Source organism: Lonchura striata, chromosome 1 (genome assembly GCF_046129695.1).
Source record: "Lonchura striata isolate bLonStr1 chromosome 1, bLonStr1.mat, whole genome shotgun sequence".
In the NCBI taxonomy this organism is placed as follows: Eukaryota; Metazoa; Chordata; class Aves; order Passeriformes; family Estrildidae; genus Lonchura; species Lonchura striata.
In genome coordinates, this window is record NC_134603.1 from 22827275 (window position 1) to 22846222 (window position 18948).

Below are 18948 nucleotides of genomic sequence, written 5' to 3' on the forward strand. Positions count from 1 at the left end.
CTCAAGTTTATGCTGTTCTGAGAGAAACTGTTTGGTTTCCTGACAGGAGTCAAACATGCTTTCATGGTCAGGAAGACCAGGGAACAGGTTGTTTTCCTTGCAGGCAGTGGAACACCTGCACAGAAGCATAAAGAATCCTGATATCCCCATGCACACGGCAACATGAAAATCTACCCACCACTTTCTGACAGAAACAAATGTTATGTGCTCTCAGCTAAGGATAGCTTACACCCATGAGAGATGAGGAATTCATCTTCTGAGCCACCATAGAGAAACTCATGGTACGCACAGTAATGCTATTTTGCATCCTGTTCCCACAGCCAGCCTGGAAGCACTTATACTGACTGTGACTGTCTTCCTGCACTCACCTGGAAAACATTAAATCACAACCAACATGATTGTATGGGGGAAGGTGATCTTTTTATCTTTCTGCTTGAAGATATGAGACTCCTATCTTGCCTGAGCTACTTAGGGTGCTATTTAGGTGGTGACAAAGAAATTATTAGAGAAAGAATGGATACACAAAGTAAACAACTGTTAGTAGTAGCATAGAAAATCTAGAGAAAAAAACGTGACCTTACTGAGTTTGTCGTGTCCTGCGTTCAGGACATTAGCTTAACATTTTAAAAACTATTATTGATACTTTTTTTTAAAGTTGCCCATGTCTTTGTTTACGGGGAAAGCTGTTAGCAACCTCAACATTACTCATTAATCAGCTGACCTGAAACCACATATTTCTATCTATTGGTAACGGTCTAAGTATTAGATTCTTTTCCAGAACAAATTCAGAAACAGCATGAGGGGACAGTGCTGTATACCATTCCCCCTGTCTCCCAAAACATATGGGACATCATGTCCACTGTTGAACCAGTGTTCTTCCACTTCAGCAGTACTTAAATAAAATGGTGTCTTCAAGGTTCCAAAGAAATTTAAAGTATGTCCTCATCCACAACAGTGTCTGATTACCCACTTATACCTATAAAATGAGATATTCTTGAAGTCATGCAAATACTGTTTCCATTGTTTTCAAATTATTTTGCACATATGTACTTTTTAAATTAAGAAGGCAAAGTGCTCAAAATGAAGTCAAAACCAGCACACTGCTGAATATCAGTGTTCTTTCTTTTGGCCTGATTTTTCTTCAAGACATAATACACAGAGGAGGTTTGAGCTCCTTGATAATATACTCATAACAACAGTTTTTTAACTCACAGTAATGTTCCTCACTGAATTATTGTCGAGGCAAACTCTTTTTCAAACAGAAATGGTATTTTGCAGTAATTTGTGGGGGTTGTTACAAACAAATTCAGAAATACAAAGATCATTTGATGTTTAGTTCATGACTCAAGTTTTTTTCTGTAACAGCAGATATTCTTTCATCCTGTGAAAATATTACAAATTGCCTTTAAAAAAAAGGGAAAAGAAGAAGGAAAGAGGGAAAAGGCTTTGTTAGAGGAAACACACATTAAAGAAATACAATACAGTTTCTTGTGATGCTGGAAATCAAATTATATTCCATATAATTTAAATTACACAAATACTCCATAGGTGACTTAAAAGTGAATGCGATTTTGATACATGAAAATTAATAATGAATACTAAACACAAGATTTGGCAAGCAGAATGTTGTTCTGTGGTTAAAAACTGCTAGCACCAAAATCCAAACTTTCTCATCTCCATGATAATTTGCTACAGATGAGCTACTCAGATTAGGACATAAATCTCTGAGGTCTGTCACAGTCCCAGCTAGTCCTCATGGCTCATTAGCTGGGGCTGTTTAAGGGATAACAGCTGCAGGAACAACTGGCTGGGCAGAGATCTGGTTGCTAATCAGATTTCTCTTTCTCAGACTCTGGGACCTCTGTGAGGGGCTGGGGAGGCACAGCCTTAGCTCAAAGCCACAGAGAGAGGGTGTCCTACTGTGCATAAACCCCGGAATCTGAAAAAGCAGCTACTGTGGGGGAGAGGCCAACAGCTGAAAGTTGAAGCTTTGAGAGTCAGCATAAAGTTCATGGGTGACCTCTCAGCTATAGAAACTAGCACTACTGGGAAGCAAAACACCATTGCTAATATTGCCTTGAGACACAATGATTGCACTGTGTATCTACGCACCTCAGAAGGAAAAAACAGGTGATTTTGTAGGCTGTAAAATGCTTTGCTTGCTCTCTTTCCAAACATAATGTGTTTCTGTTTATATGGCAACTTCATGTGTTGAATAGAAAACTGATAGGTAAATAAAGGCTAGGTATTTGATTACCCTGTATCCTTACAAAAGCTTGGCTAGGATTTTGCTAGTATTTTAACTACTTATATGGTTAATTCAAAATATGTAATTTGCAACCACTTCCTACCTTTGTCTGCTGCATGGAAGAGTTTTCATCTCCCCCAGTACTATACCAGTACAGGATGTCTAACACATGTAGTTACTGTGACATAGCTCTCATTTCAACTGCAGTACAAACATCAGTTACAATAATTCTACTTTCTGACAGGATTATGTCTGAGGACATAAAACTTGTCAGGCTTGCATTTATGTTAAGAAATAACACACACATACTTTGAGGCTGTGAATTAATTCCTTACAGCAGAAAGCATCCCACATTGGCTCAACAGTCCACATTAGCAGAATTTAGAGATCTCTGGTCAGCTCTTACTGTATAAATATACAATGAATTAAACCCAAATTAAACAGGAATCTTATCTGCACTCCACAGAGGCATGATGGGTTGGGCTTACTTTTGTCACATACTTTCCCTTCTGATTTCCTGCTAAAATAACTCAGAATGTTTAACCTGATCATATCTTTAGCCATAGTTACATACACTCAAGTTTAAGAACTAAGTTGGAGATAAGAATCCTTAGACTAATTTTAACTGACTGTAGCAAGTGATTCATAAACTCAGTGAGTGTTCCACATAGTTCTGATTACTTCACATTATTAGTGGAAATATACATATACAAGCAAGAGACAAATCATTGTATATTTTGTTGCAAAATATAATTTAATGCAGACAGATTCATCTGCATTTTGCAGCAGCTTCCACTGAACAGGAGCCAAGTACATTTCCTTCTTGGCCCCCTTTTCCTTCTGTTTTAATTTTGTGCAGTACTTGTTAATTTTTTTGCTTCTTCTGGTATCATGTAATATCTAAATAAATGCCCCCTAAATTAGCTTTTCTCCTTACATAGTTATTTTCAAAATCATGTAGCTGCATGTTTCATATTCCTAAGGAACAGAAATAATGTTATTGCTTAGAATACAAGCTTTCACTGTATTCACTACAGCTTTCATGCATTCACTTCAGATCTTTCCAAAGAAGTATGCCTATATGAAGTGAAATACATGCCCAGTTTACTAGAACAGAGTTCATCAAGAAAAAAAGCAAACACAGACACTTGTGGGGTTTTTTTTTTTTTACAATGTGGGAATTTTGATTTGTTTTGTTTTGTAATAAATTATTAAGATCCAGTAGGGCCTAAGTCCCAAATCCACTTCAGAAAAAAACCCCACAAATTCAAATACCAAGAAGGCACTACATCTTGGATCTACAAGAACTGGATGCTTATTGCTTCTAGACATGAAACCTGCTGAAGGGTGCTGTGGACTTCTCACTGGCCTTGCAAGCATGGTATGGAAATCATCAGTCTGGACAACTGATCTTGCTCTTCATAAGTCTGTTTAGGTGCATTTCATTATATCTGAAGGAAATCAGCTAATCTAACAGGCATCATTTTATCTTTATAACCATGTAGCAAGTATATCACTGCTTTTCTTTAGAAAAAATTGAAATATTATTTTCCTTTCACAAATCAGGATAATCCAAATTTGGTCCAAACTCTGGATCAAACTACTGATGAGGGGAAAAAGAAGGCAAAATTTAGTTCATATGTCAGATAAGTGGAACTTATCTTTTACCTGGAACTTAACTGACTGTTACCTGCTACAGAAAAGAGAAGCTGACCGTGTCACATCTTTCTGTTGTTTCACAAGATCTTACACAACTATGGAAGCAATTATTTAAAACATAAATACACCAGTATGAAAACAGCATCTTCCAGCAATATAATAGAAATTCTTTTATTACTTGAAATACATGCATATCTAATATGCTGCAGGAAAGACTTAAGAAAATGTTAGAAGTTAATTAATTTGGCACAATTGACAAGTTTTTTATATTTTGAAGTCTGACTCAGTGTTTAATAAAAGAAAAACCTGAAAAGAAGTTTGGCTTTTAAGGGCCATATAGTGAGAGTTCCTAAAACTCTATTTCCAATAGGTCCTTGAACAAAATATTTCAGCTCTTTCATAGAAATTACAAGCTACAGCAATAATCAATTTAAACAGCAATAAGCAATGCAAAGACCTGCCAAATTAAAACAACATGCATTGAGATTTAGTTGAAAAATTGAGGAACAAGAAAAAAATATATATTTTCAGACACAGCTAATTCTCCCAGAAGACTTTCTTAAAATGTGTAGGCAATTAGACCTAACAAGACTATTCATAAATCTATGAAGCATTAGTACATGGCTGATGAAAAAGTAAATCCTCCTAAACCTGGATCTCAAAGTACTTTTCTTTCCATATTGACAATCCATTCCATTTTACTTATTTAACTTGTCAGTCTCCTAGAACAATTTTACTTCTGTACTTGGACACTACAGGTATTTTACCAGTAAACAGTTATCACAGCAATACACTTTTTTTTTTTTAATGCTGAAAAGAAGTAAAAAAAGAAGTAAAAATAAGTAAGAAGTAATAAAATTATTTTAATACTGCTATCTTTACATAGCATAAACTTTCATCTTAGTCCTGAAAAGGAGACTTCCATCAAAAAAAAAATCCAACCTCCAATCTTAATTTTTATTACTTTTCCAGATACCTGTTGGTTCCTTGCAGCTATTTTGCTCCATTTTGTCTGCCAAGCAAGTCTTTACACAGCAGCAGCAATTGTCATCACCACCACTACTTATAATATGCATACTACAGAGAATATGACAATTTCTAATCCCTGTTAAATTGCTGGAATTCTGGAATGATTTTATGAAGCCTATTACTTGATGTCACTGAGATCATATTTTGGCCCTGTTCTTTCTCTGCCATTTAAGGAACACTCAACTTTCCAACACAGTGGCACTTCACATATTCTGTTCTTTTCAGAGAGGCATGGTTTCACCATGCCACTGTTTCTATACATTGCTGCACATAAGCAGGTGACCTAATTTCTTGAAACAGAATGCAAGGTCTAAGAGTCTGACTCCAAACTGCCACGTACTTTTATGGGCTGAATCAGAGAATGTTCCAAGTTTTTTGCATCATTTAATGTCTTGAAGGGGTTCCTTTAGCCAGAACTGTTTGCAACCTGCATATGCCAAACTGAGTAAGATTCCAGTGGTTTCCAAATGCAGGGACCAGAAATCTCTTGGCTTTTGAAAGAAGAAATAAATAATTTAATCTACATGTTTTGATATATACTGAACCCTTTCATATATTTTCCACTATTTAAATTTGAAAGAGAGGCTATAAAAGAAATTCTTAAAAATCACAGAAAATGGCAACAGAGAAATGTGACACTTTCTCCAGATAACACCTTTCCTCTACGCTCATTTTCTGGAGAGATGGGCAGTTTATTTCTTAAAGTAATAAGTTCACTTAGGGTATTTGCAAGGAACCCTAAAATATTCAGGAAGAGCTCCTATATAATCACATTTTAGAATTTAGGATTTTACAAAGTTTGAGAGTCTTGTTAAGTCCTACATCCATGTTTTTGTGAATTAGATCTCTAGAGCTGTGGTTTTCAGCCTTCAGTAGCAGAACCCCAAGTGCTTCAGGACTGTGTCTATTAGTTTTGGGGAAGATTAATAAGAAATGGAAATCTGTTATATTTTGCTTTCAATTTGTCCTATTGGAATTGAAAATCAATGTTTTTAAGTTAACAGATTGTGAATGGTACTTTATGGAGTTTTACATCATTTGAAGGATTACATTTTATTTAGACAAAGCATTTCACTGATAAAATGTGGTGCTCTCCTCTCTGTCACACATTCTCCCATATTCTTTCTTCCCAATGTATCTTCTACATCACATTTCACATTCCTCATGGTCACTTGGGTTAGGTGACCTTTATGGAGTCCGCTTACTGTCTCCCAGTGGCTGAAGAGAGGTATCTGATGAGATCTACTACTGATGTGAATCATTAATTCCTAATGATAGGCTGTGTCCAAACCCCATCCATGCTGTGTTTTAATAACCTGACAATTACTTTAAACAATTAGCAAAAGACAGTTATTCTAAGTCACAAACTGTTAGGAAATTATAAAGTTGACTGCTTGGTGATGACCAACAATAGAGAGATGAACTTTATGTTTTAAAACATGACAGCCCACAAGCTGAAACTGATACACCCTGTCCTAAGATTTTTGGCAAAAGAGATAAAAATTAGCTCATAAAAAATTACTCATTATAAAATAAGCTACTCATTATAAATAAATCTGACAAAATAAAGGGATTATCATCAAGTGATGTAAAGACAAGCCACAGATTTCAATAGCCACAGATTTCCATTCAATCATCTTTATGTACATTACACACATGTAGATAGGTAAAACTTTCTGGCATGGTAAAAGGCTTATTTGACAGAACCTCCAAGGACCAGCATGTATTTTCTCTAAATACTGAAAATAAAGTTGTCTCTTTTTTTTTTTTTTTTTTTTTAAGCCAACAGTCCAGTACCAAATATTTATTTAATACCATTTCCATAAAGTAAATCTGGTATCCCAAAAGTAAATACCTTCTTTCAACAGCTGCTACAAACTTTATCACATAGCTGCTCGCAAATTAAAATCTCCTTTTTGTTGTAAACTAATTCAGCCAAGGTTTGGCCAGCTGCTTATGCCTTTTATCATTTGTATTTGAGACAGCTTTTGGTAGTGGTGTTTGGGGTATTTTGTATGCAACTTACTCAGAGATTGTGTGTTAACATCTCTTCTTTGGGCGAAATGTCTTCCGGGGGGATCCTTTGCCATGACAGTGGAGAGCAGAGTATGTGCAAATAGCAGAAGGAAACATGCAATCATTTTCTTCATCTTCATGAAACAGAGGGACATGCAAGGATGTAAAACTGCAGTAGAGAAGAGAAGGAGATAAGTTCTTTGATTACATAAAAAGATGCATTCCAACCACATCAGTCACTCAGCAGCATTGCTTCCCTTCCATCACATACAGACGTGCAGATACACTGACAGTGAATAATACTTACAACTTCACTAAATAAGGTTTACATAATAACACAGCAGTTGGCAGTCCCTGTATACCATTTCTAAGTATTGTTAGTTAGTCCATAGTCAACACTGACAATAATTTATCATAATCAAGTATTTTTAAAGGAAAGGAAGTTTGCTTCACTCAGCCTGTCAGCATAAACAGGTTTGAGGAGGGCACAAATATATTTTTGTTATTCCACTCAGTGCTCCCTTGGAATTTTTTTCAGAAGTTTAATGGTTCCCATAGTCTGAGGGATTCTTGCTTCAGAAAATCCTGGATGATTAAAATAGAGAGAAGAAAATGTATTTCAGAAACAGCAACTATAAATGTGAACTGGTGACAACTCACACGGTACTTTTCAGAAGACAGTACAAGGTTGCTAGCATGAAGATACCAGTGCAAGATTAATCTTTTTTGCAGGAATAGACTTCTGAGGACTGGAAAGGAGCTTGCCATAGATTCTGGAGCAATTTTATCATACAGAAGAACAAATTGACAGCCAAAATTCCTACATTAAGAGAGAATCCCTGACCAGAAGCTTTTTAATGCATCATGAAAAGCTGTGTCTGACTCTGCCACAAACAGAAAACAAAGATTGACATGCTAGGGAATAATTTTCTGGCTCTGTTGCCCACTGGTGGCTTCCTCAGACAGAGGCTCCTTTTACACTCCCCCAAACCATTGTTGTTGTGGTTGAGAGCATCCCACAGGAGCTGGATTCAGTCTTGGAGTGGGTGATACAATGAAACTTAGTAAAGAGCTCCCCTAGGTGTGCAAGACATGGACAGAACTACCCATTTTCATAACAAAGAACTCTTTTGACTGAATCTGAGTGGTACTTCTGAAGCACTGCAAATATTAACAGTAGTTCTTGGTGAAGTAACTAAGACTTGAAAACAATTTTAACAGGATCCTAAACCTAATAGCAGATATGTAACCGAAGGCAACTAAATGCTTCAGTTCTGAAAGACAATTTATTTTCTTTGCAACCATGAGCTATTCAGAAAGGAAAATTCTGAATAAATATTTTCTCTCTAATAAAGATATTTTGTTTATTATTTTTCAGTCTTTCCCACGCAACCATTACACCTAATGTATTTTTCTGACTACCAATCTATTTTTCCTTTTGTATATCCTACTTAGCAGCCCCAAATGTAGGCACAACATTCTGATGGATATGTCAAAATGAGTCTTTGCACCCAAAATGCCCAGCCTTACTTCAGTGTTCAATATTACCCAGTAACGGGCAATACATGATTTAAGGATATTCGAACTAGGAAAGAGATGGAAATAGCTGGTGTTTATAAAAATGGCCACCAGAAAAATTTAATTTCTGGGTATCTGGATGGTATTATTGCTAGAGTTTTTCCAGTGTTCTAGTCAGAAACAGATGAGCACTGGAATCAGCACACACCACTGGAAATGGGACTATGTTTCGCTGGAGGCAACAGTTGTTACATCTGAAGATCACCAATCCCAGGTGGTCTCTTCCCTCCTCAGAACATCAACACAGACAGGGATGTGCCAGGGGTCTCCTCTTGCTCAGGCCTGCTCATTCAGCACACGAGGTAAATGGACTTCAAGGATACATGCCAGTTCCAGCACTGATGTTTTAGAAAATCAGCAGCCATGCTCTCAGGGCTAAAGAGAATAGAGAAATATCCTCCTGCAAGGCTGTTACAGGAACTAGGCATGAACAGAATGCTCAAGAGGGCTTTCTGGCTCTTAACTACTTATCAGAGACCTAACTCATCCCTCCTTTCTATCCACCCTAAACAGCTGTGAAGATGGCACTAAACTCTAAGTAAAGCCATTTTAGCTGTGCCTGATGGCATGTTAAATAACCAAGGACAATGTGGCAGAGCCTTCACAACACATTGCTAAACAACCCAGTAACAACATGATGCCAAAGCAAATGGCAGTAATGCAGTGTCTCAGTAAAGTCCCACCCCAAAATAAACCCTCCTACATTCTGACATTTAACATATTTTATACCTTTGTAGCAATTTTTGATATTTGGTCATAGTTACAAATTCACTACACTCACAGCTGTCCATAAGCAACTCCAGAAATAAGAAATAAAAAGGGTTTGTTGTGATTTTATGTCTTTGAATTCTGTGAGGAAAATGTTTACGTAGCATGCAAATATATGATTAACTGACCATATAAACTGAGGACTCCATAATCATTCATTAGCTGTCATTGAATTCTGAAATACATTAAAGCAGTATATTTTCATTTTAGTGTAATTTTACCAGTCTCTTTGAAAAGTAAGGTTGGGTTACTAAAGAAACAGAACCACTGAATAACATATTGTTCAACAATACTTACTTTGAATTCTGAAACCTTAGATCCTCAGATCTCAATATCTCTACTAGTCTGATAATCAGAAAATAAATCTACTTAAGAGATCCACAAAAAGGATCCAACTCTTGCTAAAATAAAATCTACTATGAACACACTCCTACCCTCATAAACAGTGTTTTAAAATACTGTTCCAAACAAAAGCTATACTTAACAGCAAAGAGATTCAATTGCCTCATCTTCAAAAAAAAAAACAAAAAAAAACCCGACCAAAACAACATATAATTCAAAATAAAAATGTAAGAAAAATTGCATCTATTTTCAATGAGAAGGAAAAAACCAAACAACCCCAAACCCAAATTCCCAAAGCCAAAGGCTGTATATGTGATAGCATACACTGATCCAAGCCTGCTGTCACCCCTTCATCCACACTGAAAGCTTCTGTGCTGCTTTCCTGGGGTGATGACAGCCTGGACTTGTGTGCTTTGCTCTAGTTCCAGGTGCATATTTGTGTCCCTGCTGCTTGCATTTTTACATGACCAGTCTGTATGGTGGTTGCATGGCTGCTCCACATACAGTCCTCCCATGGCTCTCTGTTTATATTCTGGGCCTTTGGCAAGGTCTCCTGTCTTCACTCTAGAAGCTGGATGGTGTTTACTGCACCACATTTAGTATTTAACACCTCATTTTTCCAGCAGGCTAAGCCCTTCTGCTACAGCCCTCTGTATCTTCCTTGGTTAACCCTTGCTCTACCAGCCAAGAACAGATTCCCAAAGTATCAAACTTACAAAGTCATATTTTTATGGCTACTGGGTGAATATATTTTGGGCACTTTGATTCCAGCTGTCAGCACTACAACACTGGGAGCCAACTCCCCTGGGCAGACCCAAGACCAAGTCACTGCAAGACAAACATCCTGAACAGATAAAAAAAAGAAAAAAACAACCAAAACCAAAACAAAATAAAACAAAAAAACGACAAAAACGTCAAAAAGAAAAAAAAACAGCAAGAGGAGGTTTGGCAGTCCATGGGACTCTACCAGGTTGAGCACCAGATTCACCAGCTTTCACTGCTCCACTCCTCTACCCACAGTGAGAGGAAGAAGAGTAGGGCTTTCACAGCAGCCTTGGAGCACAGTGCTGTGCTGGACATGTGAAGAAGCTGCTAACAGAGAAGAGACAGCTGCTGCTCACAGACGTACAACCCGGTGAGGGCTGCTGGCTGTATCTGCAGCTGTCTAGAAGATTGGCATAAAAGGAGATTCTCCCAGAAGATGGCAAATAGGCAGACAGGCTCTCTAGTCTTTTAAGGCTTTCCTCATTCCTTAACTGGCTGCTAGTCAAGAGATGAATATTGGAGTAGTGTGTTCTTATCAATTTTACCTGTGCTAGCTTAGCCATATACCCATGCATCAGAGTAATTTTTCTGATGCACAGTTAGGGACTTCCATGAACCATGGTGTAGGAATACTAAATAATAAAATTGAGATTTCATCTTTAAAATACTTATTTCCTTTGTTGGACAATACATGCCTGTTACTGTGTTTTCAAATATCTTTCCATGGAAGTCTCCTTGTAAGGGATTGATGGCTGTTTCAGGCAGAGACACTACTGAAAATTCAGTGTCAGTGGTAATAAATCAGTGAGCTTCTCCACTGCCTGTTGCAGGTTATTAATATTTGTCCTCTTCACTGTGATAACTCTTAAATAATATCAAGGGGAAAGAGATGCTGTGTAGTTTATGCCAAAGTCAGTGTCTTTCCATCTCTTACCACACTTCAGGAAAATTTCTTTTACAAAGAAGAAGAAAACCCCTCCACTGGCCTGGAAGATCACCTTTTTTTCACTCAAGAACCTTAAAATGTACCTGTCTTTGCTGAGCAGATCACGCTGAAAAACAAATTGGAAAATAAGGGTAGCAATATGTTTCAGCTCATACCTTCTGCTCCTCTGTATGGTCTCCCTCCTTGTCTTGTAGTACGAGTTTCCTTCCAAGGCAAAATCAGAAACATAAAGTTCACAAATTCCTACATCTCTACCTTCTCTAGCTACCAACAAAACACAGAAGCACAAATAATACCAACAAAACAAAGCACAATACACAGAAGGGGAAATACTCAATAGTTACATGGGACATCAACACCTCTCTTGAACCCTGTAAAATTTCTCATCATAGATGGGAGGGAAGCAGGAGACAAAAAAATCACCAAATGCAACAGTTATTAGCACTACAGATGTTGCCTTTGGCTTTTTTTGTTTCATAGTGAAAAGAGACAACTATTTACTCTCATTAAGCTTCCAACAGATCTGTCTTCTGTGTTTTTAAGTTATAAAGAACAAAAGTGCATAGAAGAGAACCATTCTGAAGTTCTTTCAGCATTCCTTATTATCTCCCCATTTTTAAGATAACAGGAAACTGTGATCAAATCAAAAACTTTCACTGAAGGTAAATGAACTGCAAGCAATCTATATGAGTCAATAAAACCAGTCTGTTTCCTCAATTTAGCAAACATGGTGAGTTACTTGGAAAAATAAATGAGGTCTTATTACATGAATGCCACAAAATACCACTTTCTCAATCCCACCATCCCAAAAAAAAAAAAAAAAAAAAAAAAAAGGCAGCAGGCACTATAAAGCCCTTTTAACTATCATTTACAATATATTCCAAAGTACTTCACTATCCACAAGCCAGCACATGCATTACTGGTTCACTACTCATTAAAATCACTGTGTAGCATGGGCATCAGGACACAGAGTGTTAGTAATTTCCTCTGTCTTTCTGGACCAGTTGCTGACACAGGCATTTTCCAGTTCTAAAAAAGAGCTATAGAGGCCTACAGAGTCCAGCATCACAAAACATCATTATAAATCATATATATTATGTCCCTAGACATGTAGGTATTGTGTGGGGGCAGGTGGCTACAACTGGGAAGGTGATATTTAGCACATCAGGAAGAAGCACCATCTTGTCTTCATCATTACAAAGCAGCACTCTACTGTCACCCTGTTTCACCAAGTGATGGACTGGATTTTTTGTAACTCCTTGCTGCATAAGGAAGGCTTCACTGGGCTTAGCAGCACAGGACAGGTAGACACCTATTCTAAATCATAACTATTAACTGCATTTCACCAATAGAGTTAGATCACCAAGAAGAAATGAGGATGCAGCTGCTGTAAGTTTGTAAATTCCTCACATGCTGCTCAACCCTGATGCCAGGCACTAGGTGCCTATGAACCTGGATGCCCATGAACTCACAACTGCACCATGTCCTGCTGTCCATGTCCATTAGAGCAGTACTCACTTACTAAAAGATGTTTTAGCTCCTTTTAAGAGGCTACCTTGGGCCATTCATGCTGTCAGTAGTATGAGATAAATCTGGGAAACTCAGTATCTGAAAGTCAATTAGTAATTCTGGTGTATTCTGAGACAGCCAACCCAATTACAAACAGCTTTCACAGTAGCACAGCAAGCCACCACAGTAACAAAAGGAACTGTTGACTTGGCAACATCAGTCTTGTATCAATCTGAAATAATGAGTGTCCAGACAGTATGGGTAACCTGAATCTGCAGTGGATTTAGGACCAGAACTTGTGTACTCCAGTGTGAGAAGACTGGGACAAATTCTTTGCATGGGTCCATGAAGCTTCATGGCCACAAGTTGTTGTTTTGTGCATGCAGTAGGGCACAATCCCAGCTTGTGATAGCAATGTCTGTTCTAGACATGTCTGCATAGTGGTGGGGACAAGATCACGAACACAGACTCACAGAATCTTCTACCTTTGTCTCCTATGTTTCCATACAGTTCTCCTCATCCAGCATATATCCCTACCTTGGCAACTAAAAGGATATTCCAGTGCTTTCTGTACTGAGAGATGGCCCTGCCTTGCATAGGAATTGGGCTGCAGCTGAATCTCCACCACTACCTGTTTATTTCAGCTGCTGCTAAAAAATCCCACAGCAGAGTTGTAACTTGGACTAATAAAATCAAATGTGACAGTGGAGTAAATTAACTTTGATTTTGAAACAGTACAGGGAAGACCCAAAATGCATTACAGAGCAGTTCCTAGAAGGGGAGGTAAGTGACATTTGGTAATCAGCCAAATATGCCCACAAACCCAACCAACCCTGTACACAATACCCATGTGCAGAGCATAACCAAAGGTGCTACAGGATACAGGAGGGCAACCACATTCTGGAAGCTGTCCAAAGAGTGCTGGGGAAAGGACAACTTGCCTATCCAAGCACAAAGGCCAGATAAGCATACGCATGAATTGATAAGTTCAGACATCACAATATACAGCATACCAGAAAGAGTAGAGATCAGCATTCAATTTTATTGTCAGATGTAAATATCATAGTGGGACTTCCACACAACAGACATTGTTATTTAATGGGCTTAGAGTATATGTACTACATATATAATTTATTTTCTACAGCTCTGATGAAATGAAGAAGACTAAGGGATCTGTTGCTTAATTTAAAGTCATCTGTCTGAATGACATATCAGACTTTCTGATATCACTGTAAAATGAATAACTTCTAAATCATATAATGAAAGAATGATTTAGGTCAGAAAGGACATCTGTAAGCCATCAGGCCCAACCCCTGCTCAGAGGTGAAGTTGAGGACCATTTCAGTAAGTTCTCACCACATAAAAGTTAATGGTAGTGCTACAGAACAGTATACCCATAGTATGGTTTACTCTGCATAATTTCCAGTGGTCAGACATAAAGCTCTAGCAGTGGGAATTCTTATTTTATGACAGCATCAATCTCCATGCCATGATTTTCTTCAGTTGCCGCTTGGACAATAGACCTTTTCATTATCTTGTTCTTTTGAGAAAGACTCATTTGCACTTTCTGGTACTGAATCTCATCTAGACATCAGAGTTTCCACAACATGCCCAGAAAAGTAGCATGAGAAAACTGAGAAAATTCACTTTTACCATGCACAGTAGGTATTTAAATGAAAGCCTATATTCTATGACATATTATACACATAGAGGTTGCTTAGTTTTGTCTCTGAAGTAGTCACAAACCACAACAGACTAACTGCAAACAGAAAGGTTTGGGGGAAAAAAGGCTACAACAGTTATGAAATTTATTTACAAAATCACACTGACCCCAGCACCAGCACCACTGTAAACCAAAAATTTGCGGGATTAAACCCACTCCATTCCAAACACTCTTTGCTCATAATGAAAACATGGAGTACACTGTATAAAAAGAGCTTGTTAATGATACCCACAATACAATTAAACAGTGCTTTACTGTTTTACCTTCCTATGGCGATGGTTTGTAAGTCATGAGATAGTATTTAGATCTGATGAGCCTTTCTGAAGTTTGCCTGGACTGACTAAAATATTTTAACCATCACAGCTGGGTCCCCGAGTCCCAGCTCATAAGCAGTAGAATGTGCATTCCCTTGTTTGTGAGAAATCCCAGTGAAGTCAATGGAAAGACTCACATAAAGTAATTAGGTGTGAATATTGAGTGCAGGATTAAGGATCTTAACGGCAGCTTTGTGTAACTGAATGCTGCATTTTCTGAAGATATAAAAGAAATCAAATTTAATTTGATGAATAGCACAGGGATATACACTATATGAGGAAAAGTTTAGAAAATCTCATGCTTAAAGCTGAAACAATTACATGAAAAGTGTAATACTCCAAAACTATTCTGTAGATTTTGTAGGATTTAATGGAAAAGTCATAAGTGTATTTTATTTAGCTCCATTTAAGAATTGTTGATGGAATACAGTTGGATAATTTCTTCTGAAGTAGTCAGCTATCTGACAGAAGCGCAGCTATAATATGTAACACAACACATTACCTTTTCAGACCTCAGTCAGGATCACTCACCCTTAGAACAATGGTCCCAACAAGCAAACCCAAGCACTCAGGAAGTATTACATAAATCAGCAGGTTGCATTCTTCTCTCTCAGTCAACAATATTCTACATTTTAGCAGTGATATAGGCCAGTCTGACACAGAAATAACTGTCTCTGAAACAGGAATACATGGTCATTAAAGATGCCATGATAATTTTTGCCAGATTAATGAGCACCATCTCAGCAGGGTTTCCAGAGTCAGTATATTACATTCAGCAAACCGTCCCTCACTCCTTCCACCGCAAGCAAACGCAGGGCTCTCAGGAAGCCCGGGCAACCCCTGCCCTGCACGTCCCAGGTGAGCCCTGCAGGGCAGGGCCACCTGTGGGCTGCACCCCGGCACGGGGAGAAGCAGCAGCTACAAGCCGGTAAAGACACCTGCAGGCTACTCTCGAACACGTTTCAAAGCAAAGCTCGGTTCCGATGCTACACTGATCCTACAATACACTGGAGGGGCTTCCTTACCGCAGATGCACTGTTAAATTGTAATGCACTGCATTACTCCGGCGTGCACGGGGGGGAGGATAAATGAAGAGTTTGTTCAGACCCACGCAGTCCAAAGGAAAGGGAAACCCTTCTCCCGCGGGCTGCACCACGAGCAGCAAACCGCTCCAGCGGCACCCAGCAAGCGAGCATCCAGCGCAGCCCCTGACGCCGCCGCGGCCCCTCGCCCCGGCCTCCCGCTCCCCGCCGGGCCCGCGCCGCCCGCGCTGCAGCCCCGGCCGCCCGCGGGGCCCTCCCGGCCGCCCCCCACCCGGAGGGGCCCCGGGGCAGGGCCGTCCCTCCGCCGAGCCGGGGCCCCGGGGCGGGGGCAGCCGCCGGCGGTGCAGACCGGGGACGGCAGCGATGCCGAGCCCCGCCGGGCGGTGCGGGACGCGGCGGGGTGCGGTGTCCCCGGGCGGAGCGCCGCGGACCCGCCTGGCGGGCGGGAGAGGCGAGACGAGGCGGGGCAGGGCGGGCGGCAGAGCCGGGCTTACCTGAGGGGCTGGCGGGGCCGCTCCGCTCGGCGCGGCAGCGGCGGCGGCCGGGAGCGAGCGCGGAGCCTCCTCCCCTCGGCGCGGCCCCGGACGGCGCTCCCCCGCCCGCCCCTCGGGAGCAGCCGCCTCCCGCCAGCCCCGGCGGCAGAAGCGGCTTAGCGCCGAGGGGAGGGAACGCGGGGAGTCCCGCTATGGAGACACCCAGACCTCCAGAGCCGGCGTGGCGCCGGGAGGCCGCGGGATGAGCCGCGGAGAGCCGCGTTCCTCCCTCCTCAGCCGCCTCTGCCGTCTGGACGCGGTGCTTCGCTCCTGCCCCGCTAAGGGGTACGACCTGCCGGCTCGCCCCGTCCCGCCTGCCCCGTGTATGGGACCCGGGCTGTTCTCCCGCTCCCTCACGCCTGCCGGCAGGAAAGAGAGGGACTCGACGGTTCTTGCGGGATACCGGCTGTCGGCCCAGGCGTTCCCGCTGTCCCGAGGGACGCGGACCCGCTCCCTCCCGCCAGCCCCGTCAGGGACAGGGGCCGCCGGTCCCTCTGGGCTCCCGGGCGCGGCGGCCCCGGCCCTGCCCCGCCACCCCGCGCACCTCGGCGGCGCCGCTGGTCCCCCCTGGCAGAGCTGTCCCTGCGCTCGGGCGGGCAGAGAGCGGAGCTCCCGCAGCCCCGGGAGCAGCGCCTACTCCGGCCTGTGGGCTCTCCCGGAAGGGGCCGTGGGTTCCTGCTAGAGAAAAGCGGTGTGGTTTCTGTCTAGCGTCTCAGCGCATCCTTCCCCGGCCAGCGCCGTGCAGCCTTCCAGGGAAGCCGACCGAGGGAAACGTCGAGGAATGGAAATCCCATTCCCCGGGCGCAGGACCCGCGGGCCAAAGCAAACAGTCCCTGGTGATTCATGCGGTGTCTGCCACCGCGGCGAACCGGTGGGAGTCTCCGTCGGGGAAATCGCTGAGGGAAGCGTGAAATAAGCTGGCCAAGTAGCAGGGACCGTCGTTTCTTAGCTGACACAGCAGCGGCGCGGTCAGTAGTCCGGGCGGGAAAACTAAGTGTGGGGTGTTATATCAACAACGGTATTATGTACGAAGAAGAAAAAATAAAATTCCTGCTTTATTCCCAAGGAATTGTGATTTCTGTTTCCTGGCAAACAAACAAACAAAAAGTAGCAGAACTACTTTGTGTAAGTTTTGTAAGGCACAATTAACTGCCTGTGATGTGGGTGTACAAAATCTAATCGCTAAAAGGAAGCATACAGATAACAAGCAAAACTGAAAGTGGTTGGATTCACCTTATCTTTAATTCTGAACACTGGCTCCTGAACCTTTCCTGTAGCCAGAGAAAAGGGAAAAAATAAAATGGCAACTGAGCACTGATAGACATTATAGCAAACCCAGCAGGGCCAAGTGCAGAACAATTCATCCATTCTGTTTCATCCTTGTAAGGTAGCATAGGATGAGGCTCCAGTCATGGTGCTAAATAATGCTCTGCTGTCTGAAAATACAGAAACCATACTTCCATTTCCCTGTGCTGTGGCTTGAGGCATCAGCTGAGTTACCAGAAGAAGACAAAAGTCAGGAGAAAATGTTGTGACAAAATCATGTGGGAGCCCAGAGTAACTCTGGTGGCTTTAGCTCCAGTTTATACATAAGCGAGCCCATCACTAGTGCCCTTCCCAGAGGCCGTGTGGCCTGCTGCTGTTGGCAGGTTGAACACATGAAGGTATCCCAATGGGAGACTGGAGGAAAGGATGATGGCAGCAAGTCAGCACAAAGCATCTCTTTGTTTCATAAGAGACATCCTAGAAGACAGGGAACTTTTATTTTACTTTATTTGACTTCGGTATTTATTTATACCGCACCAGAAGTACTGTGTAATCCCCACTCAAAATCTCAGTCTCTTTGCCACTTGTCCTTTCTCAAATGATGAGCTTCTGTCCTCCACTCCCATCATGTGACTTCTTTTTGATTTGGGAGAGCTGTTGTTCAAGCTGTCTACATTTGATACAATGGGTAGAGGAAGATTGGAAGACGTAAACTAAGGAAAAGCTGGAAGCTTCTATAAAGTCATCCTTTTATATGCAAAACATCAACTATCTGGCCAGAAAAAACAATCAGGCAATTATTAAGTTTCATGAAGATTCCTAACTAGATACCTGAGATTTGAGTCCTTTACTGTCTTCTCAAAATGCCTGGGACAATTACTCTCAGTCTGAAGAAGTGATGTAGGCTGCTTCTCAGTTATCACAGGCAACCACTTAATATAAAAAACACATTTCAGAAAGTAGATTTTATATTATAAGCAGGTGCTTTTAGTAAAACAGCAGTGAATAAATTTTCCTCCTACTGTTAGAGGACTGTTTCAGACCTTCATGGTAGTTAGACACTCTCACTAATTTCTAGTCTTAAAGTATTTATGACCATTTTGAATTTGTTTCCTGGTATCAACATTGTCTTTGAACCTAAAAATCTCATTTTGTTCTCCAAGGCTTGCTTAGGGCATTTAATGACAGCAATAATTTTCTTTTTCAGCT

General features: G+C 41.0%; 1 protein-coding gene across 1 annotated transcript in view; it reads right to left on the bottom strand.

Annotated features, from left to right (window-relative positions):
* The window catches only part of MATN2 (matrilin 2), a 58057-nt gene extending 50950 nt beyond the window's left edge, over window positions 1-7107 (bottom strand). The window contains exons 1-2 of the mRNA XM_077782796.1: window positions 6963-7107; window positions 967-969 (exon numbers count right to left, since the gene is read on the bottom strand). Coding sequence (XP_077638922.1) covers window positions 967-969; window positions 6963-7107 — 148 coding nt within the window. The remainder of the gene's footprint in view (window positions 1-966; window positions 970-6962) is intronic.
* Window positions 7108-18948: the final 11841 nt, after the last annotated feature.